Raw genomic sequence first — 27,507 nt, forward strand, 5'->3', positions numbered from 1 at the left:
GAAATCCTCTTTTGGACAAGAAAAAAAAAAAAGCCAGCAAGCTGTGCTGTGAGGCAGTGTTGTTGGTAAATGCATCCTTTTTGATAATGCATGCAACTGCTGGGTATTGCTTGTTTACCTTCTGAATTGGTTTGTGTCCAGGTGAGCACTTACGGACGAACAAGAATTCTGTCCTCAGTGGACACATCTTACCTGACACAAGAAAAAATCTTGTGAAAGTTGAAATTTGTGTTTCTATGTCACTAAAATGAATTTGATGTTGGTAAGTTGAGGAGAAGGTGAGCTTTATATGTAGCAGGAGAAGTAAGGTGAGAGAGAGAAGACTGGACCTCGTCACTGAGCAAGGCTCACGGGAGAGGGAAAGGAAGCAGCAAGTGCTGATTGTGATTGGGGAAGAGAAGATAAGTGAAATCTCATGATGGAATAATCCGATTAGAGAAGTTTAGAAAGTGTTATTTTTAAATGGATTGCTGAAAAGTGGATTTTTCCATCATGAAATTTAACTGCCAAATTTAACTTTTTTTCTAAGGAAGTTTGGCTAATGGACTTGCACATGCATCTAGCGACAGTGTCTGGCTTCACCCAAATTCAAGAGAAGGCTATGGGTTTTGAAGGGGGTTTTATTTTGGGGTTTTAGGATAGTGGTCTTGTTTGGTTTTTTTCCAGGTTTTTTAGTCAGGTTTTTTGTTTGTTTGTTTGTTTGTTTGTTTTTTTTTTTCTTTTCTTTTCTGAAAGCAGCAGGACAAGTTGGAGGCAGAAACATCTGGCCTGCTAAAGTGTCAGCTAAAATATTAAACATCAGATGATCCATATGGGAGTGACATAGAATAAATACTTCATTTTCTGGATAATCTAGATTAGAGATCATAAAATGGCAATCCGCAAACAGGCGTTGTGAGTTCTCTTATCCACAGAGTTGCTTGGGTTTTGGTTCCTTTTTTGTTGAGAAGGTTAGATGCCATGACTATGAAGTTACTGAAGAATTAATCCAATAAATCTGTAATTTTGTTGTTAGAACACTTAATGCACTTCCTGTCATTCATGGCTTCAGAGGTAGAATACTAGTCTTTACTTCCTCCTCCCCCCCCCCCCCCCCCCCGCCTTGCTTCTCAGACTAAAAGTATTTAATTCTTGCTAGCCTTGAGGTCCAAGATGGAAATCCTTATTAAAAATGTCTCCTAGCCTTGTTTACCTCTTCATTGGCATATATCAGTAAAAAGATAGAAGACCTAGATTCCTTGTTGAACTCAGGCTCTTGTGATCTCATCTTTGAGCTTCTCCTTCTTTTTCCTCCTGTTTACAGTTTAGAACTCCTGGTCCTCTACTACTGCTTCTTCCTGCAGCTGAGAAGGATAGTCTGTTGATTTACTGCATGTTATGGGTTAAAAGACCAGCTTGTTTTTATGTCGTGTGCAGTTTTCTTTCAAGTAAATTGCCTAATATCTATGTATCCATGAAATGCAGTTTTGTGAGGATTTTTTTTTTTTTTGCTATTCCTCTCCTCGCTTGGAAAAGAGACATATCCAGAAGCAAAGAGGAGGACAAACGAGATGTGTACCTTGCTTCAGTTTCTTGTTAATTATACAGTGAAGGGATTTAGTTGAGAAAACCCAGCCTGAACCTGTTTGTGAATTTTCCTTAAAGTTGTGTAGACAGATCTTAAGAGAGCTGTATCTCTTGTATTTTGTATATCCTCAGCCTCAGAGCTTGAAGAGGAAAATGTTATAACCTGTACGAGAGCCACTTAATCTCAATAGAATCTGCAAGAGCCCTGTGACTCCTGTCACATTGTGACCCAGAAATTGTAACGTCTACCTAAAGAGGTTGATTAGTGCAGCCTTCAGGGGCTAGTAGCAAAACCTTCTGGTTTCTAGAGAAAAAACAAAACAAACAAAAAAGCAGCCTGCCAGATCACTGCGTATGTAATGATTTTAATGTGGAAATGGAGGGAGAGGCTGAGTGACCTTCCTCCATGCCTTCCCCTTGCAGAGACAGAACCTCTGGGAGCTGCATGTGGCTGCTTTTGGGAGGACAGAGAAATGCGGTGGTGGTATCTGTGAGACAACAGCCTGCTTGGCTGGGCTTTGCAGCTGAAGAGCCCCTTCATAAAGACAAACAAATATTTGCACCACAAATTCCTTCCTGCAAAGTATTTGGCTGAGTGAGCAGTTTCCTCCTCCCACGTTAGGAAGGTGGAGGAGGTGGAGAGCAGGCATCTCAGAGACCCCTCTTCAGTGGGTAGTGCAGAGGTTCTTCTGTGGAAGTGGGAAGAGAACCTCTAGGCTCCTAAATCACTCAAGCACTGCAGTGCTTAATACTTTATTGGACCTTTTGTATGCATGTGTGTATGTGTGATATACTACAGTAGGTATTGTATATTATGTATGTGAGAAGAGGCAGGGGGAAAATTCTTCTGTGTATTGAATTGGATGGGTGAGATCCGGCTCACCTCTGGTTATCCCCCTCCTGATGGATAACACTGCATGAATTCACAGTCCTTGAGTCTGGAATGGGCTTTCTGAGTATACATTTGGTATAAACTAATCAACTGTCTAATATATTAATGAATTACTAATCAAGAAGCGGTTAAGGTGTTTTGTCTGTGTTGTACATACCTGGTGGTGAGCCTTCTGCTGTGGCTGTCTACATCAGAACTATTCAGTTGACTTTTGCTGGGGTGTATGGGATGTGCCAGCTCCAGCCCTCCTAAAGCACAGTGCTCTGTGTCACCTGCATAGCTGGAAAATACAACAGTGTCCAGTAGCTGCTCCCTGAAGGACTCTTGAACACTATAAACTCTCCCTCAGGAACATGGCATATCTTAGACTTTAGCTAAGTTCTTGTAAAAATACTTTTTACTTTGAGCTAGAGTCCGCTCTTTGGGTCGCTCTGGTCTGGTAGCCCTGTCGAAGCCTAGGACCTTCTCGGCCGTTGCTGTCTTGATATTGATTAGATATTGGAAATTATGTTCACTATTGCAGAATGTGTAAAGGATGCTGGCTGTGTAGCCTTTAGGTGAACAAAAAAAAAATATTGTCTATTCTTGAAGTTTGATATACAATGCTGTAAAAATGTGCCATGGAAAAGGTTTTATCAGTTTAAAATGAAGACTATTTTCTCCTTCACCCTCCCAGCCATCAGAATAAAGGAAAGTGGGGACTGAGAGATGTCGCTGTTGTAAAAATCTTCAACAAAAGCTAGATAAGCACTAAAAGAAAGGATTTTTTTTTTTTTTTTTTTAAATTTTTATTTATTTATTTTTTTTTTTAGAAGTAGTGTTCTCATTCTCAGACAGTACGGAATTCCCTAGTGCCAAACTTGCCTTGTAAGTCACTTGTACAGGACTTGCTAGATTGTTGGCAAGTTCTTGTGCAAACTGGAATGATAAACATCTGAAGAGGTATTTTGAAGGGGAGGAGGTGGAATATGCCCTCTTATATACATGACTGCCAATCTTTATTTTCATCTGCTTCTGCTGGCATGGATTCTTTTTGCTGCCAGTATATTTATATTGTCACACGTCACAGGGCTTATGCTTGGTTTATGGCTTTATTATTAGCAATGCTGCACAATCTGTATGCCAGAACATCTGTGGCGTCGTGAAAATGTAGAGCGCTCGTCAGTGTGCAGCATTAGAAGAAGCCTAGATATTTAAGAAGGATTTGGGCTGGTTATCCAGCAGTGGCAAGAAAAACATTCAGCCTTACTGCTGCTGATATTGGCAGAGATGGACATGTTGCTGTCTGTAACAAAATCAAGTAGTCAACAGTAGCGGTGAAAGCTACTTAATCCATCAAGAAACAGAAGGACTTCTTCATATATTTTAATATTCTCTATTGCATTTCAGTTGATTATGTCAATGCTTCTGTTATGGACTAACATCCTCTCTGCTATAATAATCACTCCAGGTTTTTTTGGTCTTTAACTAAAATGCTCTTTGCTTTTTCTCTTCCGAGTTCATTTATTCAGCACAATGTTACAGTAGTCTTCACACATAGTGATAAAGTATCTGCTCATAACTTGGTTGCATTTTGCCTGGGAAATTGTTTAAGATGCCTTGCAATTAAAACGAGTTATATTTCAACCTTGTTGAACTTAATAAGTGTATAATGATCCTCAGTTCAAAGAGTTGCACTGAATTTTTGTCTGTCCCTTGTCCAGTTAAGTGGAGGAAAAAAAATGAATCTGATGGAGCAAAATGCACTTTACATGCAAAAAAAAAAAAAAAAAAGCTTAACATAGAAATGCAATTTCCTTCTTTTCCCTGTGCTTGTTACTGTTACCTTACTTATTGAAGACTTTTGCTCATGTAGTGACTTCATAGTGTGGAATATCTGGGCTAGGGAAGCGCATTTCATTTTCAGAACAGATTTTGGATGCATTTGCAGAATTCAAACTATAAGCAGTGCCTATACTGTATTATTTCAGGTAGTATCGTATATCGGAGTAGTTTTGACTTAGCTTTAATACTTGTTGACTTTTACAGAAAAAAACCTCAAGAATTATAACAGAAAAACCTTATCAAAATAGTTTTGCTGAGAAGCTGTATTTTCTGGTTTTCATAGCCCATCATACAGAAGTAGAAGAGAAATTATTTGCAGTATGGCAATGAAACCACACATTGGTGGAGGATACCAGTAGCATGATTAGTTTCAGAAACTTTGTCATTGAAGATTTAAATTTATCTTCTGCTTTATTTGTTACATTTTTACGTGTGTGTGGACAGAGCAATGTCCCTGCAGTGATGTCAGTCCTTTTACATTCTGGAGTGTTAGTGACAGGCAGATGCTTTTCAGTATTTAGAGTGTTATGAGAATTTATCACTTTCAGGTCATCATTTAATCAGGCGATCTTAATGATACTTTTTTTTGGGTTTGGGGTTTTGTTTGTTTGGTGGTGGTTTCTTTTGATTACTCAAATGCCACTATTCAGACCTGTTTGTCCCTACTGTATGAGAAGAATAAAGTGTGAGGTCTTGACTCTTGAAGTGAGGCCAGCAGAGACCCTTGTGAATGTGACACTTTGAAGTAGGCTGGTTGTTCAAGTGTCCCTGACGTAAATTCAGGAGCCCTGTGGCTCCCGCATTTGCTTCATGGCTTCTTTCGAGGCTCTTTGTGGAGGATCTGCGTGTTAACTGTCTCCCTGGTGCGTGTTGTGCTGGATTTGGGCTTGTGAATGAGATGAAACCCATGAAGAGATTTGCAGAGCCTGACCACGAAATTTGGTTGCTCTCTGGCTGGACACCCCCTGCGCAGGGTCCTGAATCGCAGTCCCCGCACCTCTCTGGCCTTTGTGCCAGGCTGATGTCCTGCCATGGGGCCTGGCCTTTCTGTCAGGCAGGCTGCCACAGGGGAGCAAGCTCTCTTATTCCCGATTTGGGGATTCAGTGTGACCTGTCCCTCCTAACTTCAAAGGCCTCACCCAATGTTTCGCTCTGAATTTCTCTCATTGCTGTTGGATTTCTAGGAAAGATCAACTTCAAAAGCTGTTATGAAGGGTGGGTAAGAGCATATAAAACGGGGGCTTAGTCTCTAAAGTCACCTATTCCGTTTCATGGGACAGCTGCTGCTGTTGATGGGCCTTCGGGTTTGTGTAGATTTAGAGGCAGCTTATTCTGCTTCACCAATTGGGAACTATTTGTGCTGGCCACACCTCACCCTTGGTGGCTTTGTTTGGTGTTGTGGAAGCACAGCTTGGTTGATGCCTCGCACTGAGGGTATTCACCCCTCTCATCTGTTATTTTAATATTTAGTAACAGTGAATATATCTTCTGAATATGCAGTGTATTTCTGGGGCTAGTGATTAGATCACTCCAGAGCTACGCGTAATCATTAGGAATTGTTTCTCCATCTGCCCCGGCCATTTTCAAAGCTGTGCGTGGTGTATGTGCTGTAAGCACATGTGCTGGTTTAGTAGCTGTGGCAGCAATGGTAGTGGGAAGACGGTTGGACTAGATGATCTTATAGGTCCCATCCAACCATGTGACTCTATGATTCTATGATTCTATGATTCTAAGCACAGGGGTTCATGAGGCAAGAGTGATTTGCTTCCATTTCAAGAGGAAGCACCTTTTGGGACAGAGTGAAACCCTTTTGAGAGTGCCCATCTCCTTCCTTCCCTCCAGCCCTTGCCACTCATGTGGGAAACAGAAGATGATTCCCAGGAGATGCTCTTCTACCACTCTTTTGTTGATCGTTCACAACTGGTGACCTGTGGGTTTGAAACATTTTCTTGCTGGCTCTGGGTTCAGTTCTGAGTAGAGAATCATTCAAAATAGATTCATTTGCTCAGATTACCTGGCAAGAGATGAACCTAATGAGCAGGTACTCTCCCCCCTCTTCCCCCTCCTCCCTCCGTTGCACTGCTTTTGGGGAGAAGAGCTGAATGAAATACATAGGTAGTCAATTCAGAGTTATTCACCTAGACAGGAAGAGACCTAATTTCCAAATATTTTTCAACATATTTAGAACACTGATGGCTGCTGATGTCAGTGGCGCCACTTGCATGAGGAGAATGTATGAAGACATTTCCCAAAGTATTCTTTGTGATGAAAACAAGAAGAGGAGACGGAGTAGAAAAAATTGAACTAGGAAAAAACTTGGCAACAGAAATCTGATTTTTACTTTAAGATTTGCCTTTTTTCTTTTTGAATTCTTTTCAGAATGAATCATAATAAGTTGTTAAACAAGGAAAACAAGCATGTTTATTTCATTTGTGCTGAATCTCAGTGACAGTAAGCAAGAATTTACACAAAGGACCCACAGCCTATTTGTGGAAATACAGCTTGATGTAAGAGGCCCAGAAGACAATTTTGTTTTTAAGATAGCATGCCTGACTTCAGTAGGTAAACATGTTATACTGAAGATATTTGGGAAATAACAAAAATCTGTTTTCACATACAAATATCACTCATTACTTTCTGACAATCTGAAATGATGTACTAGCACTTATTTGGGACCTGTCAATTTGAATAATATTTTTCAAATTACCTGGCTTCAGTGTGAGGGAGACATTCTGCTACTATGAGTGTATGTTACAGGTGGAGAGGCCTTGCACATTCTCGTCTTCCTTCTGTTGTTTTCCCTCCTCACGTACTTTCTGCCAGCACAGATTGTGGATGTGTATTGATCAAATTACAAAAAGTTCAGATTTTGATTGGTTCCTTAGGACAGTCCTAGTGCACACAGAGTCTGGGTTGTTTTTTTTTTTTTTTTGATGGGCAGAGGCTGATAAAGATCAGTCTAAGGACAGGTGAGTAGCCTAGGATCAGGAAGAGGAGCGTGAAGCAGGAGGGGGAAATGAGAAGAAGCACAAAATGGCTGTGCTGCAATAGCAGTGTACTTGGATGTGAAGCAGTCTTGCATGTAGAAATGTCTTAAAAAATATCAAGATAACTCCTTGCAGTAGCAAGTTACTGAATGTAATGAGGCAATAATTTCAGTGTAGATGCAGTACAGTTGTTGACAATTTTTTTTCTTGTTTCTTCTGCAGATATTCCTGAAATACCAGAAAGCATCTCATTTTGCAGAGCACTACAGGTAGCAGATTTCAGTGGGAATCCACTGACTAGGTAACTTCCACCTTCTTCTTAGTACTTGCCATACCAGAATTACAATCTTGGTGTAATAATTACAATTTTAAATAAGCCCTTAAAATTTGTGATCTAGGATCTCTGTGAAATCTTGCCAACACTGTCTGTCTCTGGCAGGGACTGCAGCAAAGGTTCAGATTTAAAAAGTGATGTGCATCTTTGTGGGAGGGGATGAAATTTGTTAGCCAGCCAGGAAAAATGTAAATCTGATTGTCTCTTAAGTAATTTTCATTCCTCTTCTTAAATGCTTAGGAAAACCATGCTCATACTTGGGAGAGATAAGGAAATGGTTAGCACAAATGCATTGGCACGAACCCAGGTGCCTGACAGTTTGGAATAGACTTTAGATCAGCTGCTGCAGATAATGGACTTTTACTAATGATTAAAGCTTGGACTAGTGTTTCATCACCCTCCCATCAACTGGGACACAGTGACATGCAGTAACATGTGGCAAAAATGCACTGCATATGTCAGTGGCTGCCATGGCTGCTGCCGATCTGCATTCTGATGAGCTGGGGTTTGGGGATTATGCACCCTTGTAGTATAAAAGAGGAGTTTTGTTTACATTTCTGTATTCTAATTGCTGAAGAATTTGAAATGTATCTAGTGAAATGAGACTGGAGATAGCAAGAAAGAGGTGATCTGTTAGTTAAGGCCTTTGAAAGCTATTTGGAGAACTGTTTCCTAAACCAGCCCGTGCCACAGAGCTCCTTTGTGATGCTGAACAAGTCACGTAAGCCAGAGTGTTCACAGTGACCGACCTGTTTTGCTTTGCACTGAGATGGGCTAGAATTACTTCCAGGATTAGCTGGCTGTCTGGGGTGCAGGAGTGCTAACAAAGAGGAGAGTGCCTGTGATATCTTAAGCCGCTCCAGTGGTTTTGCAAGACGGCTTCTCCCACATGTGGCAGCTGAGATTCTTCAGAAGAGCACTTTGAATATCGCCCATAGTGCATCCGAAATTCTCTGGAAAGTCACATCTCTGAGCATTAAAGGGACACTTGTGATCTTAATCCCTGTGCCTCTGTAGCCCATTTATATAGTGAGGATAATAACATCACAAAAATCCAGTAAAGCAAACTGAGGCTAAACTAATGTTTAGATACACAAGTGGTGAGAGTCACCAGACAGCTTTTTCCCAGACATCAGTGTGGTGTACGTAAAGCTCAGAGCTGCATCTGCTGGTACTGAAATCAAAATTGTCTGTAGTAGTGTGCTAGTTATCCTTCTCCATTTTGTGGGCTGAATAAGGCTTGGGGCCCAAGTAATGTGTTTCCTTCGACAGTAGTTGTAGTGCACAGCTACAGCTGAGTGGAATTAACAGAAGAGTTGAAAGGCTTTTTAATGGGGTTGAAATAGATCTCATAACTTGTTGTTGAAAGGAATTTTAAAAATTCTTGATAAAGTGGCTCCAAAGTGTATGCATGTCCTGGAAGACATCACTCCAAGCAGTTTACTAAGTTAGGAAAGTGTCATAGTTCAGCCCCGCTCGGGACCAAACTACAGTCTCTCCTTCACTCCCCCTACTCTCCAAGGGAACGGGGGAAAGATAATATGACAAAAAGCTTGAGGTTTGAGATAAGGACAGATTAAAGTCGCCCTTATGGGCAAGACAGACTTGACTTGCGGAAAACTATTTATTATTATTAATAAAACCAAAGTAGGATAATGAGGAAGAGAACCAAAAAACCCAACTTCCCCCCACCCCTCTGTCTTCCCAGGCTTAACTTAATTTGAAATTATCTCCATCTCCTCCCCTCTCCCCGCTCTGAGTGGCACAAGGAGAATAGGGAATGGGGATTATGGTCAGTACATCACACGTCGCTTTACACCTCTCCTTCCTCCTCGGTGGAAGAACTCCTCGCATTCCTCCTCTGCTCCAGTGTGGGGTCCCTCCCACGGGCCACAGTCTTTCATGAACTGCTGCAGTGTGGGTCATTTTTCCACGGGGTGCAGTCCCTCCAGAAGAGCTGCCCCAGCGCAGGCCCTCCACAGGCCACAGCCTCCTTCAGGCATCTGCCTGCCCCGATGTGGGGTCCTCCACAGGCTGCAGGTGAATCTCTGCTCCTCCGTGGACCTCCATGGGCTGCAGGGGGACAACCTGCTCCACCATGGTCATCACCACAGGCTGCAGGGGAATCCTGGCCAGGAGCCAGCCACATTACTCCTCCCCCTCCTTCTTCACTGACCTTGGAGTCTGCAGCCATTCCTCTCACAAGGAATTCTTCACAATCAGCTCAGGCAGACGCCTCTCAGGTTCTCTTCACATCTCATCTCTTCTCTTCTCTTGACTGGGCCGAGTCAGTCCCAGTCAGCCGCTCGGCAGGAGGCCAGAGGGTGAGGGCTGCAAGGCCCACAAGGCTCGCGCCTCCCCCTCTCTGCCTCCTGTTTCTGCTTCTTCACTCTTTTCTTTTTCTTTTTTTTTGGTATTTCTTTTAATATTTCCCCCGTTTTAAAAATGTTATCACAGAGGTGTTACCACTGTCACCAGTTGGCTTGGCCCTGGCCAGCGGCAGGTCCACCCCTAGACCCAGCTGAGTCCACCAGACAAAGGGGAAACTTCTAGCAGCTTCTCAGTGCCGCTGTAGCCAGCACCCCCCCCGCCCCAGCTACGCAAAAGCGGCACAAAAAACACAGATACCAGAAGCTGTTTACACATGGTTGCCAACTATTTTCTGTGATAAGATCCAGAATTTCAGTTTTACCTATGTAACAGAATGTAGGTTTTAGCACTAATTTGCCCAGGCAGAGTGTGAAAATATGGTGGTGATTTCCTTTTCTGTGTAATACCCTGGAACATTTTTTAGCCATTGATTCGTGTCCTTATTTCCTCTAAGCTTAAAAGCCAGTCAGAGATCTTCCCAGTCAATGTCCTACCACTAATACAGTATGTTACCTCATTGTCAAACTTAATAATTCATGGACCTGCAGCATTAAAAGTGGCTGGCAGACAATTTTCCAGTTCTTTTCAGATGATTTAAAGTTTATATTAGTAAAAAGCAGTCACATTTATTGTAGATTAGACTGAAAGTCCACTATATGGAATCAGAGAGAGTTGGAAAGGACCTTTAAGGGTCATCTAGTCCAACCCCCCTGCAAGGAGCAGGGACATCTCCAACTAGATCAGGTTGCTCAGAGCCCTGTCCAACGTGGCCTTAAATGTTTCCAGGGATGGGGCATCTACCACCTCTGTGGGTAACCTGGTCCAATGTTTTGCCATCCTCACTGTAAAAAATTTCTTCTTTCTTCCTTTTGTCTTCCTCCCTCTATTTTAAAACCGTTACCTTTCACGACAGGCCCTGCTGAAGAGTTTCTCCCCATCTTTCCTGTAGGCCCCCTTTAGGTACTGGAAGACCACTATAAGGTCTCCCTGGAGCCTCCTCTTCTCCAGGCTGAACAGCCCCAACTCTCTCAGCCTGTCTTCATAGGAGAGGTGCTTCATCCCTGTTATCATCTTCGTGGCCCTCCTCTGGACCCTCTCCAACAGGTCCATGTCCTTCTTACGTTGACGGCTCCAGAACTGGACGCAGTACTCCAGGTGGTGTCTTAAGAGAGTAGAGCAGAGGGGCAGAATCACCTCCCTTGACCTGCTGGCCATGCTGCTTCTGATGCAGCCCAGGATGCTGTTGGCTGCCTGAACTGCAAGCATGCATTGCTGGCTCATGTTGAGCTTCTCATCCACCAGCACTCCCAAGTCCATCTCCTCAGGTCTGCTCTTGATTCATTCCCCGCCCAGCCTGTATTTGTGCCTGGGATTGCCATGACCCAGGTGCAGGACCTTGCACTTGGCCTGGTTGAACTTCATGAGGTTGGCACGGGCCCACCTCTCCAGCCTGTCAAGGTCCCTCTGGATGGCATCCCTCCCTTCCAGGGTGTTGATGGCACCACACAGATTGGTGTCGTCGGCGAACTTGCTGAGGATGCACTCTATCCCACTGTCCATGTCGCCAGCAGAGATGTTGAACAGGGCTGGACCCAACACAGGCCCCTGAGGAATGCCACTCGTCACCGGTCTCCACTTGGACATTGAGCCATTGACTGCAACTCTTTGAGTGCAACCATTCAGCCAATTCCTTACCCACCAAGTGGTCCATAATCGAAACATTTAACTTCAGGCTTAAACGTATTGGAACCTAAACAGTAATGAATAGTTACAGTGAAGCTCACATTTCGGAGATATTGAGCATGTTCTGTTAATAAGGTCTAGAAAATGACACAATGCAGTACAGAGTGGAGCATGTGAAAAGTCCTCCCTGCCCCTACGTTGTAATTTGTCCTTCTCCCTTTCCCCATCATGCACAGTTGTATTGACCTGTGGGCATGCATCTCCTTTTGGCTAGTTGCCTGCAGGTCATACCATGTGCCTTGAGCTGGGTGATGGGGAGAGCAGGGACCAAATCAAATGCTGCAGCTTTGAGCTTAGGTTGCATGCTCTGGGAATTGAGCAGAAGTTGGGGCTTCTGCTCCTCTACCTCTTGGCCACTTTTACTCCACCCTGTCCTGTGCAACTGCACAGTGAGCTGCTTGGTGTAACCTGGCTGCCAGCGGCAGCGAGTGGTACAGGAATCCGTCTGCGTGAGGGGAGGGGAAGCTGATCCTTGTAGAAGACCAAGTGGATGATGGACATAGAGGCTTTGGGAACTTTGGGAGTGTTTTGTTTATGGCTTCATTTTATAGTGTAAGAAGGGAGAGGGACTACATGCTCTTGTGTTGTGAACCAGTAAATGTGAAATGCTGTAAGAGCAGAACGTTCTCTTCTAACTGAACAGACTGTTCCTTCAAAAAGCAGCGACTGAAGAGCAGCCCAGTAGCTAATATGGAATGGGCGTGCTGTAAGCATGCATGTCACTGAAGCCTGAATAAAAAGAATTAATTTAATTATTTTACTATCTAGGAGATAAAAGAAATAGTAAAAATATTTTTAAAATATGTTTTTTAATGATTTTTTAAATTTGTTGAAATACTTCAAGTTTTCTCAAGCCCTATAGCTTTTTAAAGTTGCAGATTTGGGTCAGGGAGGAGCCAGGCTAGGACACATGGACATTACCTGTTCTTTGAGGCTTTAAATTCTCAAAGTCATGTGTGGGGTGTGGTTTTTTGGGGGGAAACAGGGGTTGGTGGGTTTGTTGGTTTGTTGTTTTGTTTTTTTTTTTTAAAATTTTTCTTGCTATGATACTTAGAGTTTTCTGAGAGTCATGCTGAAGTCTGGGCATGCCTCCCTCTGTGTGTATTTGCTAAATAGACTCTTGTTTCCAACTACGTATTCTCTTTTCCAGTATGTATTACATGAATGTGCATATTTCTGCTGGAAGTCCTTGATTTGAATTAATATCTCCATAGGTTGCCTGAAAGCTTTCCTGAATTACAGAATCTAACGTGTCTTTCAGTAAATGACATCTCTCTGCAAGCACTACCTGAAAACATTGGGAAGTAAGTTTTTTATACTTTATTGCTATCTTAATTTTGTTACACCTATTGTGTAAATGGCTTGCATAATTGTATGTAATATACCTATAAAGTTGTTTACAGATCTGCACTTATTTTTTTTATATTCTTTCCAGTTTGATGTATTTGTTTAAGAAAAATCCCTTTGCATTTTCACTTGACATTAGCAGGTTAATGAGAATTCTGAAGCACGCATGTATATGTTTCGCCTCGGTTCTTTGGGATTTGGAGTAACTTGGAATGTGCAAAATTAAATAGGTGTTTTGTGATGTGGATCTGACCTTTTGCTTTCCTTCTTTGATAGTAGATCATTGATCCATTATTGTGAACATGTCAGATGACTTGCAGCTTAGCTCAAAACCAGACAGTTGTTGGCACAAGAACAAATGGATAAAAGCTGGCTGTGATCAGGATAGAAATTAGAAGGTTCCTAACTACAGAAGCAGTCTGTTTCTGAAAAACACTCCAGTGGGAAGTATGGAGATGAAAACTCATGGAACAGCTCTTAAGATGAAATTTGATAAGCTTTTAAGGTTTATCTGTTAACTCTAGAAAGTAGAGCAGGACACATGGCAAGTAAAGTGAACATTATTTATCTGCCTCATTTTGCCTGCAATTAACATCCACGCTTGCAGAAGGGAAATCTCTCCTCTCTTAGTGGGGAGAGGGGTATCTTCCGGTTTGAAGGTGAACCATTTCATGTTTCCTGACTTGAATATGTGAGAATGGCTGTGGTGGTTCAGATCAAGGGCTCATCTGACTCGACTTCCTTCTACAGTTGCCTACATGTACATGCCTAGAGAGGATTAAGAAGAAAAGTATGTGTTTGAGTATTCTTCTTTCCATCCCTTGACTCTTTCTGGTTTAGAGGATTTCCTGAGCTTTGGATTTTGGTTTGTCTAATTGGTAGACCATAGTGAATCTCTCTTCCATATACTTGCCCAGTTTCTCCTTGAGCTTACATAGACATCTTTAGTATTTGTCCCTGGCAAATAGTTGCACAGATCTATTACCCATTGCATTAATTTGTTGGTTTTTTGAGCCTGGCTCCGCCTACCTTGCCTATGATCCCAAGTACTGGGAGAGACAGTGAACAGCTGATCCCTATGTGTTCGATCTGCTGTTGATGCCTTTGTAGTTTTCTACTGTATCCCCAGGTGCTTTTTTCCAGGCTGAAGAGTCTAACTTGCTGTTCCAGCTTCAGGAGTAGTCTTCACAGAAGTTAAGATACCTGTGCTTTAACTCAGAAAATTTAGTTTATTGCTTTTTCTGGGAAACATACCACTATAGACAACTGGAAATTTCTTGCAGCACCTGATTGTTCTCTATCTCCCTCCCTCCCCCACTCCCCGTTTTTTTTTTTTTTTTTTTGTAAATCTGCACCTGCCTTTATGGTTACCTTGCCCGTATTGTTGTTCTAAGATGCCCTGTACTGAACCACTTACATCTTTTTTTTCAGAAAGCTACAGTAACTCAAATGTTGAGTCATGAGTATCAGTAGAGGACTATTAATCTTGGACACCCTTTCATAAAGTGGAATATTTCTGACATGGATTCTCTAGGGAGTCAGCATAGTCTCTAACAGTAAAACCCAACTGTTTCTGAACAGAGGAGTCCTGCAGAAGGGATCTTATTATTAAGAGCTCCTGCAATGTAGTCAAGTTCAGACTGGCATTGCTTTAGCCACTTCCCATGAGTATGAAAGCTGTCAGCTGGCACCACTCCAGCAGCAACAGAAGTGGAAAAATGTCTTTTGAAACGTTCCACAAGCACTAACAGGTACAGCTAATGTGTGCCCAGTGACTATGGCAAAGTCTTACCTAAAAATTGCATGGGCCAGGGCTTTTGTGGCATTCTTCCTTTTCTGTAGATGTTCACAAAACTTTTCATGCAGCTTTTTTGCAGCACTGGCAGCTAAGAATGGACTTGTTCAGACTTTGTGATTACTGGAAACCAAGGACAAAAATTTGGGATCCTGCCTGATTCTGAAAATGGATACGTGGTACATGACAAGCTGAAACGATTCCCGAAGCATGAAGTGGACTGCTGCTTTGCAGACAGTGGCTAGAGGAAGGTTTCTGGCTTCCCTGAGAGGTCACTGGCTGCAGTGGCTCTGGCTTCTTGCTTGTCCTGCCTGTCATTTGTTAGTGTGAGTGGCGATGGCCTCTGTTTTGGAGCAGATGACTAAAAACAACTGATCAAAATGGGGATACCAGACATTGGTAGAGATGTCAGTATGTGAAGCCGTGCAAGAATAAGGCTAGAAATGTGCCTGTTGTTGATCCTGAGCAGTCCAGGGAATGCTCTGATACTGTTTCAGCCCTACGTGAGCTGTTGCAGAACAGAGCAGTGTAAGCCATCCTCCCTCAAAGCCTGTATCAAATTCCTGATATTTAAGCTAAAAACCAGGGGTCCTCACTTGCTTTGTTAAGAGCCATATGCTTGTCCTGGTGGTCTTGGTAAGTTCTCCTGAAGGATTGGAGTTTTATTCAAGTCTGACCAGCTTACTTTGATTGAGAAGTGCTCCCATGTTAGCTACCTAGAATATGACTATTGTATTTTTACAAAATCACTTTAATCTCATTAGTACAAATTCCTGTTGTCATATTTATGCTTAAAGAAGCAGAGACAGATGTGTGGGGCTGTTGTCTTTGGCTCATCAGGTATTCACAATAGGTAAGAATATGGAATATAGTTGGGAAGTTGGCGATAAGCTTGGGCTAAAGATGCATGCTTTCCAACTCAGAAGAATATTAACATAACATGAGGAAAACTTGTGGGGTGCCCACCCAAAATGTAACTGTTCCTCAAGTCTGTTGTGGAATGTCTTGGTGACAGAGAGGAAGGGATCCTGTCTGGTTCGAGTTGGAAATTATTGGGAGATTTTGTTTGTAACCAATTAGAACTGCAACCTGAAGTCCTTATGGATCACTTACCTCTGAGAGTGAATTTTACCACATTTTTGGCATTAGATCTATAAGTAATATTTTTTTTTTTCAGTTTGGCTACCAACAAGTGCAGCTTTCCTTTTTTAGTTCACAAATTTTTTGTAATTTATTGCAAATGAATTTGATGGTGCAGCTTACTGCTTTGTGTTTGGTAAAAGCAGTGAAATGCTCTGTGGCTTCTCCAAAGGTTGCCTACTTCTGCTCTTTGTTCCCTTCTCTGTTCTTTTCCCTCTGCACTTGCTGGGACTCAAAGAGAAAAGCTAGGAATTATAAAGAAAGTTATGCTAATTGTGTCTATAGGGTTGAAGAGAACAAGTAAAGCTCTTGGAGGTGTTTGGATGTCTTTGGAAATGCTTCATTGGAGTTTGTACGCTTTGGATAATAATCCGTGGTCTTATTTGATGGAATAGACTGGACCTATGTGCTCTATGTGAGATCTGTCAAATAATGAGCAAACAAATATATCCTGGTGATTTATTCTGCTACATTTGGGCTTATTTGGGAGAAATTTGAAGTGCCTGTGCTTACTGCCAGTCTTCTGTCCACTAGAGTACGTGGAAACTTAGGGAAATGGATCCTAACTTCTTCTCCTGTCTGGGAAACTGCCTAATACAGCCAGTGAAATCTCTAATTCATCTTCATGTGATCAGTATGTACTTAGTGCCTTTTTTTAAGCTACCGACTTAAAATCTTGTGTCACTGCAAACTTACCCTGCTATCTTAGATGAGGAAAGCAACAAAAGTAATGGCAAATATTTTCCAAACAGCAATACTTTGAAGGTTAGCTAGGAAGTTCTTCCTGATTGCAGTGAACCGTTAGTGGAAGGGCGTGGAATTCACATATCCAGTCTGTTTTTCACCTGGTCTGATGTATAAGATGAATGCCAGTGTTCAGCTTCACTGACCCAGGCCAGTGTCTGAATTTCTGCAAGCTGCTGATATGTGGAGCTGCTGTCAATATTTTTACTGTGCCGTTAAGAATTCACCCACATAGACCTTTTACATTTTTCTTTTCCTTTGTGTTGCCAAAAGGAGTATTTTTAAGGGTCCCAACTGGACATTTGAAGAACATAGGCAAAGCCTCCCTTGAGCCTTTTGTCCTTCCTCTTGCTTGCCCATAGCCACGCTCAGTGTGTGTCAACTTTCCCTTGTTAGATGAAGCATTACTCTTTTCAGCTCGTATATTGTTTTAAGGCTTACTAGAAAGATGTGTGACATACTATTTTAAGACTTGCTAACAGACTAGATGTCTTAATATTAATATAACTAGTGCCATTTTTTGTATTTCTCTGTGGTTTGTGTTCTCTTAACTCGTCGTGTGGTTGCTATCTGGAGTAAAACAGTGAATGCTAATGCATGTGAGGTGTTTTGGCTAATAATTAGGTGGGTGCAGATTGGAGCAGGAGTTGTCCTGTTGGCTAGTTGAACCATTTGGAGAAACAAGTTACACAATTCAAGCTATGAGTGGGAGTGTCTTTTACAGTGTTTCTCAGTCTAATGAGAGCAAGTCTAATTTCCTTGCCTATTCTGCAGGATCATGTGTATCTGTAGAGCTGCCCAACGAGCAAGCATAACCGGTTTCTCCCAGTGGAGGCTAGCATTTAGGAATTTCCACTTACTTCCAGGTTTTTTCTTCAGTACTTCCTTATTCGTGTAACACCCAAAACATAGGGCATGACATTTTCTTGAATTTCAAAAGTCAGAGTATTTGAGTAAATCAGGGTGTTTATCTGTAAGGCTTCCTAGGGCTTATCTTACAGTAGTATGAATAATCTAATGTCTGTCTGTCCCCAGTACCTTCTCTGTCCATTTGTGTTCCTTCTGTAGCATTGGCTTCAGGGTTAGTTCCCCACCACCAGCCCATGGGTATATTAGCTTTTTACTAGCAAAGATTTGGGAACTTAGAAATCCATGCAGTGGTCTCATGGCTTAATGTCTACAAAGAGGAGAGATTGTGTCAGCTTTGTGTGTTTGTTTATTTATGGTTCTCAGGCTTGAACAAAGTCCAGGTACCTTCTTTGGAAAGCCTTTTATGTGCATCTCTGATGTTTAATGTAGTAGCAGGCTCTCAGATTGGTGCTTCACAAGGAATTGGCCTTTGCCAGAAAAATCTAGTCCTTTCAGCCTGAAATCCATATCTGAAAAAGGCAGTTATGTGTCAAACTCTGTGAGGACAGAAAATCAACAAGTTTCTTTAATGGCTGAAGTAAAGTGCAGAGCTTCACTACTGTGCTTTAAATTATGATTTAAGGCCTGCTGCCTATCAGCACACCAGACATCTAACTCATATCCAGTTTTCAGCTTTCACAATTTATTTTTTCAACAGTCTTGCCTGTGTCCAGGAAAGATAAAGATTACCTCTTTTTTTTGGATGCTAAGGTTTAAATGTGAGATTATTACTGACTGGCAGGTAGAGTGTTTTGGAAGTTCCCTGCCTGAACTCTAGCATGGCATGGCAAATAAAAAAGTTTTCCTCTGCTATACACAATCTTTATTCCCGCGGCCCCCTCCCCCACCGCCCCCAACTCTAAAATGTACAGATGGTCTCCTACTTGGACATGATCTCCAAATCCTGAGGATTCAATAGAAGATCATAGTAATATCATGATTGATAGTATCCCCGTAATTCACAAGTTACCCTCCCACCCTTTTTTCAGAGAACTGCAGAGACTGTGGTGCAAGAAAGTAGAATAGCTTTATTTTAGCTTTATAAACTTTTGATGTGGGGAGGGGTGAATTTCTTTAGGTGAGAAGGATATTCTTCTGATGCCAGTGACTGATGAGTCTGGTTTACCCCCAAGCTGCAAGCAGGCTGAATGGATCTGTGGACCTTACTACTGAAAGGGAATTACCAGGTAAGCAGAGAAATTTTCCTCTTAATGTCTGCAGCTAGCAGGTAGAGTGCTGAAATAGGCATTTCATTATGACAGTGAACATAGTGAAAAGAATAGAGCAAATGTTACTGCACTTAGGAACATTGTTTTGCGGAAAGATCTGTTATAGACATGCTTTGCAAGAGTTGTGGAACCACACATATTCAGAGGTTTCACGTTAGAAACAAAGTCACTGAGCATGGTGGCTTTTTATATGTGTCTGTTTAATTCTAGAGGTTTTGAACCTTTCACCCACTTCTGAACTCGGAGTCTTTAATATTGATCTGACTAGGAGTAGCTGGAGAAAAAAAGGTCTTCACGGGCAGGGATGATGTGCTCAATGCAGATGATCCAGAAGCAGATCAGAATGGCATGCTTATTCTGATAATGGATTCCTGGACCAGTCCTTGACTGCAGTTTTCCTCAGTGTATGCCAAGATGCCTCAAGTGTAGATTACACATCTGATAGCATCACACAGAATGGAAAATGCTCTTAAAATTGTGTGAAACAAGACAATGTAATTGTGTTATAAGGTTTAGCATAGAATTGTAGAATAGTTAGGGTTGGAAGGGACCTTCAAAGATCATCTAGTCCAACCCCCCTGCAAGGAGCAGGGACATCTCCAACCAGATCAGGTTGCTCAGAGCCCCATCCAACCTGGCCTTGAATATTTCCAGGGATGGGGCATCCACCACCTCTCTGGGCAACCTGTTCCAGTGTTCCAGCACCCTCATTGGAAAAAAAAAAATTTCCTGATGTCTAGTCTGAACCTACCTCCCTCTATTTTGAAACCGTTCCCTCTTGTCCTGTCACAACAGGCCCTGCTGAAGAGTTTCTCCCCATCTTTCCTGTAGGCCCCCTTTAGGTACTGAAAGACTGCTATAAGGCTTCCCTGGAGCCTCCTCTTCTCGAGGCCGAACAGCCCCAACTCTTTCAGCCTGTTCTTGTAGGAGAGGTGCTCCAGTCCTCTGATGATCTTCGCGGCCCTCCTCTGGATGCTTTCCAACAGGTCCACAAGCATAATACTGTCCGGTTAAAATACCGTCTTACATGATACAACAGAAATGGTGAGGAGGCTTATCTTCCAAATACATAGAAGGAAGACAGTTTGTAGGTGGTCTGGCTAGGCTCATATAAATAGTATTAAAGCTCTCACTCTAGCTTATCTGAATTTAGCATGACAAGTAATATTTACAGAGTTTGACTAAGTAGAGTATTCAGTGTTAATCACAGCTGTTTGCTAAGTGGCAAAACTGAATGTTAAGGAACTTGAAAGTTTATTTCAGGAGCACTGTTTAACAATGTAATAGTGAATGCAGTGCCATCTGGCCTTTAAATAAGACATGTTCTATCTTCTTTGTTACGCAGGAAAGAAATATTTAACATATATTTAGCAATATATTTTGGAAATAAGTAATTCAATTTTTTTTTTTTTTAGTTAAATCTTTGACACTGTGTGAGTGGAATAGAATATATTTTGAAAAATAAATCTGTTGTGATAGTGAATTGCCTTAGCGTTCTCAACCTGTTTCAGTAATTTTTACAATTGGAGAATGTTTAGTTAAAGCATTTGGAAGGCAACAGGCTGAGCCGTAATGATGAATCTCTCTTCTTAATGATACCTTTTGAAGGTAATGGAGAGTTCAGTGTTCCTGTCTATTTTTTAGACCATACTTGTTGCTGTATGTGAGGGAGAGAGAGAGAGTAGAACTAATCTCGGCAACCTAAAATCCAAGCTTATGTAGAAAACTAGTCTTCATTAGCAGCTTAGACTACATCTGTTACATATTTATGGAATTCCTTGGCTATAAATTGTAGAACTTTCCTCTGTTTTTAAAATTTGGATGTGACTTGTACTACTGGCCATGTGTTTAGTCTTTCCTCCAGTTAGTGACTGGTAAGATACTGATGCTTTTTATCCTTCTTTTTTTTTCACTTCTGGAAGCTTTTTATAAGCCAATTAATGGTATTGACACTTCAAGTAACCGACAACACAAATGCTCTTCCTCTGGCTTTCAGTGTCTTTACTATTTAGGTCTAGGATGACAGAATTAATACCTTTACTTTCTTACCTTCAAATACTTACGGTCTGAGTAAGTGGTGTTTTGAGAGCTGGATAGTGACTAACTCGGTCATTTTCTTGGGGAAAAAAGTCTGCTAAATGTCAGATTCTCAATGAATTGTAGGTCTGTGACTAGAAGCCTTATGGGATGGGAGTAGCTTAATAGGATCCTGTCAGATGAATGACTAGTCATGTAACTGGTGTGTCCTGGGGCAAGGTCATACATGCTACTGGTAGTTTTATTTGGGCAGTGGAGATGGGCTGTAATATATTTGCGTATGGCTAGTTTAATGCATTTTGTATGCTGTTGGCAGACTACCACAGTTACCTTCTCATCTCTTGGAAGACCCTTGATAGACCAAAAATCCAGCATGTTCCTTTTCTGCACAAAAAAGAAAATTGGTTACCTAATTTAAACTCCCTTCCTAGCTTAGTGTCACAATGCATGTTTCAAAGTGTACATGCTATGTAGAGATGCAGGGGAAGGCGTTACGAAAGTAACAGTACTCTTCAGCAAACTGAAGTCCTTTGGAACTGGTGGAAGTAGCCAGAACGTGGACTTCATATCTTCAAAAAAAAAAAAAAAAAGGGGAGATGATGTGAAGAAGCTGAGCGGGGGCAGAGAGGGGGAGGCGCGAGCCTTGTGGGCCTTGCAGGCCTCACCCTCTGGCCTCTCGCCGGGCAGCCGACTGGGCCCAACTCGGCCCGGCCTGGCTACAAGAAGTGGAGAGGAGATGAGATGTGAATGAGATGTAAAAAGATCCTGAGAGGCGTCTGCCAGCCTGTTGTGAGGAATTTTTCTGTGAGAGGAACAGCTGCAGACGCCAAGGTCAGTGAAAAACGAGGGGGAGGAGTAATGTAGCTCCTGGCCAAGATTCCCCTGCAGTCCGTGGTGAAGACCATGGTGGGGCAGGTTGTCCCCCTGCAGCCCATGGAGGTCCACGGAGGAGCAGAGATTCACCTGCAGCCCGTGGAGGACCCCACGCTGGAGCAGGTGGAGGCCTGAAGGAGGCTGTGGCCTGTGGAGGGCCTGCGCTGGGGCAGCTCTTCTGGAGGGACTGCACCCCGTAGAAGAGATGACCCACACTGCAGCAGTTTCACAAAGGACTGTGGCCCGTGGGAGGGACCCCACGCTGGAGCAGGGAAGGAATGCGAGGAGTTCTTCCCCTGACGATAAAGCAGCGATGTGAAACAACATGTGATGAACTGACTGCAACCCCCATTCCCTCTTCCCCCCTGTGCCACTCAGGGCAGGGGAAGGTAGTAGAGATAATATTAACCTCCCCCACCCCTCCCTCTTCCTAGGCTTATCTCATTCTCTGTCTCATTATCCTGCTATTTTTAGAAATAAATGAATAGTTTTCCCCAAGTCGAGTCTGTTTTGCCCGTGATGGTAACTTTAAGGATTTCTCCCTGTCCTTATCTCAAACCTTGAGCTGTTCTTCTTATATCATCTCCCCCTGTTCTCTCGGAGGGTGGGGGGAGTGAGAGAGAGAGACTGCGTAATCTGGTCCGAATCAGGGCTGAACTACGGCAGTGTTCCCAGTCCTGTTGCTGGGACTGGGGTAAAAATGGGACTGTGATAGAAATGGGATATAGAGTGTTGTCTGCTGTTACACTTAAGGCTGACTCTCTGTCCCCTTGAATAGGGGAATGATGCAGCTGTCCCTGATAAAGTACTAGGATAATTCATCTCAGTTTTGTATTTGTAATTTTATGAGACAGAGTATATTTAATGTATGTGGTATGCTGAAAATGTAATTTAATCCAAGGTAACTAAGGAATGTGTGTGTTTTGTTTTTTTTTTTTTTTTTTTTTTTTAAAAACCCTCCATTTGATGTTTTTTTACCAATTGCTGTCATCCAGAGTCGCATGTGCTTTTGAAATGGTTATTTTGTAGGGCACATTCCTACTGATAATCTCTTTGTAATCAATCCAAATAAAAACTGACTTGCTTTGGAAGAAGAATGCAACGTGCTTTGGTTCCGATTTTAGTGTTGGTTCTAGTCTTACCGTTATTTTGGAGAAGACCACTGCGATTGACATAAAGGAGTATTTGTGGTGTTCCGTATCTGTAGTCTGTGTTGGATTGCAAGTTTCTCTCTCAAATCCTGACAGGAATGCACAGGAAAGACACTTCCAGCATTTATGGACTTCTTCACTGCTATTAGTTTTGTTCTCAATTATTGATTTCACATTCTTGTTTTCATTCTTCTAGCTCACGTGATGAATAGCAGTATGTGCAGTTACTTTAGGTACAGCTCTGAACAAGTGTGTCTGGTTTGTACATAAAATTACATTTTTTGCTATATTGTGCCCATAAATTCAGCTTGGTTCTACTCTTACACTGGAAATCATTTGGAATGTGAAGATGGAAACCTTTGTAATTTTTTTCAGTTACTGTGTCCTCCACCTCATTTGTCTGTTGCCCTGTGCTCAGTAATTTCACACGCATGCTTAGTGTTTGAGATGTATATGGTAGCTTTTGTGGTGAGAATTATTACAATATTTATGCTTTCTACAGGCTTCTGTGAAATAGCTTCTTATGATAGTAGTCTTGGAAAAGTAGAATCATAGAATCATAGAATGGTTAGGGTTGGAAGGGACCTTCAAAGGTCATCTAGTCCAACCCGACTCCAAGGAGCAGGGACATCCCCAACTAGATCAGGTTGCTCAGAGCCTCATCCAGCCTGGCCTTGAACGTTTCCAGGGATGGGGCATCCACCACCTCTCTGGGCAACCTGTTCTAGTGTTCTACAACCCTCAGTGTAAAAATTTTTTTCCTAATGTCCAATCTAAATCTATCCCCCACTATTTTAAAACCATTACTCCTTGTCCTATTGCAACAGGCCCTACTGAACAGCATCTCTCCATCTTTCTTGTAGGGCCCCCTTGAGGTACTGGAAGACCGCTATCAGGTCTCTCCGGAGCCTCCTCTTCTCCAGGCTGAACAGCCCCAACTCTCTCAGCCTGTCCTCATAGGAAAGGTGCTCCAGCCCTCTGATCATCTTCGTGGCCCTCCTCTGGACCTTCTCCAACTGGTCCATGTCCTTCTTCTGTTGGGGGCTCCAGAACTGGACACAGTACTCCAGGTGGGGTCTCACCAGGGCAGAGTAGAGGGGGAGAATCGCCTCCCTCGACCTGCTGGCCATGCTCCTCTTGATGCAGCCCAGGATGTGGTTGGCCTTCTGGGCTGCAAAGGGCGCATTGCCTGCTCATGTTGAGCTTCTCATCCACCAGCAGTCCCAAGTCCTTTTCCTCAGGGCTGCTCTCAATCCATTCCCCGCCCAGCCTGTGTTTGTGCCTGGGATTGCCATGACCCAGGTGCAGGACCTTGCACTTGGCCTGGTTGAACTTCATGAGGTTGGCATGGGCCCACCTCTCCAGCCTGTCAAGGTCCCTCTGGATGGCATCCCTCCCTTCCAGCGTGTCGACGGCACCACACAACTTGGTGTCGTCTGCGAACTTGCTGAGGGTGCACTCTATCCCACTGTCCATGTTGCCAACAAAGATGTTGAACAGGACCGGGCCCAGCATGGACCCCTGAGGGATGCCACTCGTGACCGGTCTCCACATGGACATTGAGCCGTTGACCACCACTCTCTGAGTGCGGCCATCTAGCCAACTCCTTATCCACCGAGTGGTCCGTCCATCAAACCCATGTCTCTCTAGTTTAGAGAGAAGGATGTCGTGCGGGACAGTGTCAAAAGCTTTGCACAAGTCCAGGTAGATGATGTCTGTTGCTCGTCCCTTGTCCACTGATGCCGTCACCCCATCATAGAAGGCCACCAAATTGGTCAGGCACGATCTGCCCTTGGTGAAGCCATGTTGGCTGTCACCAACCACCTCCTTGCTCTCCATGTGCCTTAGCATGGTTTCCAGGAGAATCTGCTCCGTGACCTTGCGAGGCACAGAGGTGAGGCTGACCGGCCTGTAGTTACCTGGGTCTTTCTTATTCCCCTTTTTAAAAATTGGGGTTATGTTCCCTCTCTTCCAGTCATCGGGGACCTCACCAGACCGCCACGACTTCTCAAATATGATAGCCAGTGGCTTTAGCCAGTGGCTTGGCAACTTCATCCGCCAGTTCCCTGAGGACCCGCGGATGGATCTCATCAGGACCCATGGACTTGTGCACCTTTAAATTCCTCAGATGATCCTGAACCTGCTCTTCGAGTACAGTGGGCGGTTCTTCATCCTCGCAGTCCCTGTTTGCACCTTCTACAGCTTGGGTGGTGGGACAAGAACTCTTGTCGGTGAAGACTGAGGCAAAAAAGTCATTGAGAACCTCAGCCTTCTCCATGTCCTGGGTAACCAGGACACCAGTTCCCTTCTGGAGGGGGCCTACATTTTCTCTGGACTTTCTTTTGTCCCCTACGTACCTATAAAAGCTCTTGTTGCATTTTATATCCCTGGCCAGATTCAGTTCTGCCAGGGCTTTGGCCTTCCTTACCTTATCCCTGGCCATTCACATAGCCTCTTTGTAGACCTTTTTTCTTTTTCTCTCTTTTTTTTTTTTTTTTTTTTTTTTTCCTTTCTCCATTAGAATATAGATGACATTTTGCTTGTGCATTTTCTGTTGGGTTTTTTTGAGGAGCGGGGGGGAGCGAGGACCATTTGTCTGTGTTAGAGAGCAGCCTGCAAATGCTCTATGCATTTGTGCTTTTGTGCTTCTAAATGCAGTTAGTGTAGAGTCGCTGATGGAACTGCGTCTTCTGAGTAGGCTGCTGTTGGCTTGGCGTTTTATGGATCGAAACAGGTAATCCCCATGACTGGTTTTCTCTCCTAGATGAAGATTAGGATTAGGGAAAAATCTCTGAAATTGTTGAAGTGTGGCTTCCTTTAGTTCCTTTCAGAGACTTCAGAAAGACTCTTGACTAACAGTGCACCCATAAAATTAAGGGCAGAGGGAAAAGAAGTTATTTCATCTAGTGTATTGTGAGAAATATCTATTTGTAGTTGAGAAGAGAAAGAATTGCACTTTCTGGAGATAATGTATTATTAAATCAGAAAACATATTTGAAATCTAGCAAGAAATGTAGGATTTTTCTTGCAAATGACTAAAAATCCTGTTTCTTGACATACCTTATAAACAGAAAAATGTTAGTGAACGTACGGTGTGTTAAGAAAGAATGCAGTGTGTTGGTAAATTTAAAGAAGAGCTATACCTCTGCTCTGTATTGTATTAGAGACCGGTGCTTGAGTACATCAGCATGCCTTCTATATGATGCTGTTTTCTGTGATAATGGTTATATTTTCCCATTTTAAATTACACACATAGGTTTGTTGGGAGCCGCTTCTGTAACTAGTTGAAATTAAGAGAAATGAGTCAAAAATTTCCTCTCATTTTCTGGCGTGTCTTTCATATGGATCCACCTTAAACATAATACTTCAGTCTAATGGGACAGCTTTGCTGGTCCATGGACTTAGTCTCTGTTTTATACTGTTTCAGTGAGAAGCTTAATTTTGTCGATTTGGGTCTGCTTACACTAGGTTTGGACTCAAGACCTTGGAAGAAGTAGAAAAGATAGATTAGAGGGATGGAGGGCAATATCTTTGTTTTGTTCCAGCGTATCGTTATATTTGTGAGCATGCTGTGGGTGAGAACAGCTGTAGAATAAAACATTTTTCCTCAGAAAGCTGTGTCATTAGGGATGAAAACATAAACCTGTAGGTAGCTGACTCCCATAAGAAGAGAACCTAGCCTGGGATTGCGGTCGGCCACGGTCAGTCTCCAAAATGCATGGTATGCCATTGGGTGCAAACCCAGCTGTTGGTGGGTATCCACAAGAGCACATCTACCCAGTGAGTCCTCACAGTGCTGCTGGCTTAGGCAGTCAGATGCCTTCCTTGCACCTTCTTGGCAGTTATACTGGCCCAGGTGTTTAAGGGGATTTATTCTATGTTGGATTAGGGATCTGTGTTACTCTTTTTGCTGGGTTATTTTTAAGCAGGATCAATTTCCTGAGCAGATTCAGTGGCCTGCCCCAGTTTAATGATACGGTGAGGCTGGTTAAGATGGTGATTCCCATCTTGCTGTTGAACGTGGTTTTACTGACAAAGATTTCTGTTTAACCACAGCCAAAGTGCTCTCTGATGTAAGAGGAGAAATTAAGAGATTGCACTGTTTTACTCATCGACACTTCAACGTGATGGGGAGGGAGATAAATAGATGCAGGGTGATCTGCAACCTCAGGATTACAAGGCAGCTTAGCGATGTGCGTATCCTTTTTGTATTCTCTTGGTAAAAGTGAATCATGGGCCTCACCTAGTATGAACTCGTAGAGAAAGTACGAAATTCAAAGGAAGGTTGGAATAGGTTTCTAGAAAACGTGTAAACAAAAATGTAATGGCAGTCTGTGGGTGGTAATGTGAGTAAGAACAGACCTAGATTCCTCTTGGAGAGAAATGGTTCTCCATGACCCCTTTCCTCTCCCCCTCCACTGGTTTGGTTTCCATGAGGAAGCTGGATACTGTGTCTGATCTTGACTTGTTTTTTATAGTGTTAGAATTTTTGTGTGAGAATTTCCTTTTGTGTTATTGGAATGACAGCTTCCTTATTACCTTGCTTCTGTCAAATGATTTTGAGTG

At 42.8% G+C, this 27,507-nt stretch overlaps 1 protein-coding gene across 1 annotated transcript in view; it reads left to right on the forward strand.

Moving 5' to 3' along the window:
- LRRC1 (leucine rich repeat containing 1) overlaps positions 1-27,507 on the forward strand; it is a 104,122-nt gene that overhangs the window by 23,048 nt on the left and 53,567 nt on the right. The window contains exons 3-4 of the mRNA XM_086744380.1: positions 7,492-7,570; positions 12,931-13,020. Of these exons, the coding sequence (XP_086600506.1) occupies positions 7,492-7,570; positions 12,931-13,020 (169 nt within the window). The remainder of the gene's footprint in view (positions 1-7,491; positions 7,571-12,930; positions 13,021-27,507) is intronic.

The sequence above is a fragment of the Chlamydotis macqueenii genome, chromosome 3 (genome assembly GCF_036417535.1).
Source record: "Chlamydotis macqueenii isolate bChlMac1 chromosome 3, bChlMac1.mat, whole genome shotgun sequence".
NCBI lineage: Eukaryota > Metazoa > Chordata > Aves > Otidiformes > Otididae > Chlamydotis > Chlamydotis macqueenii.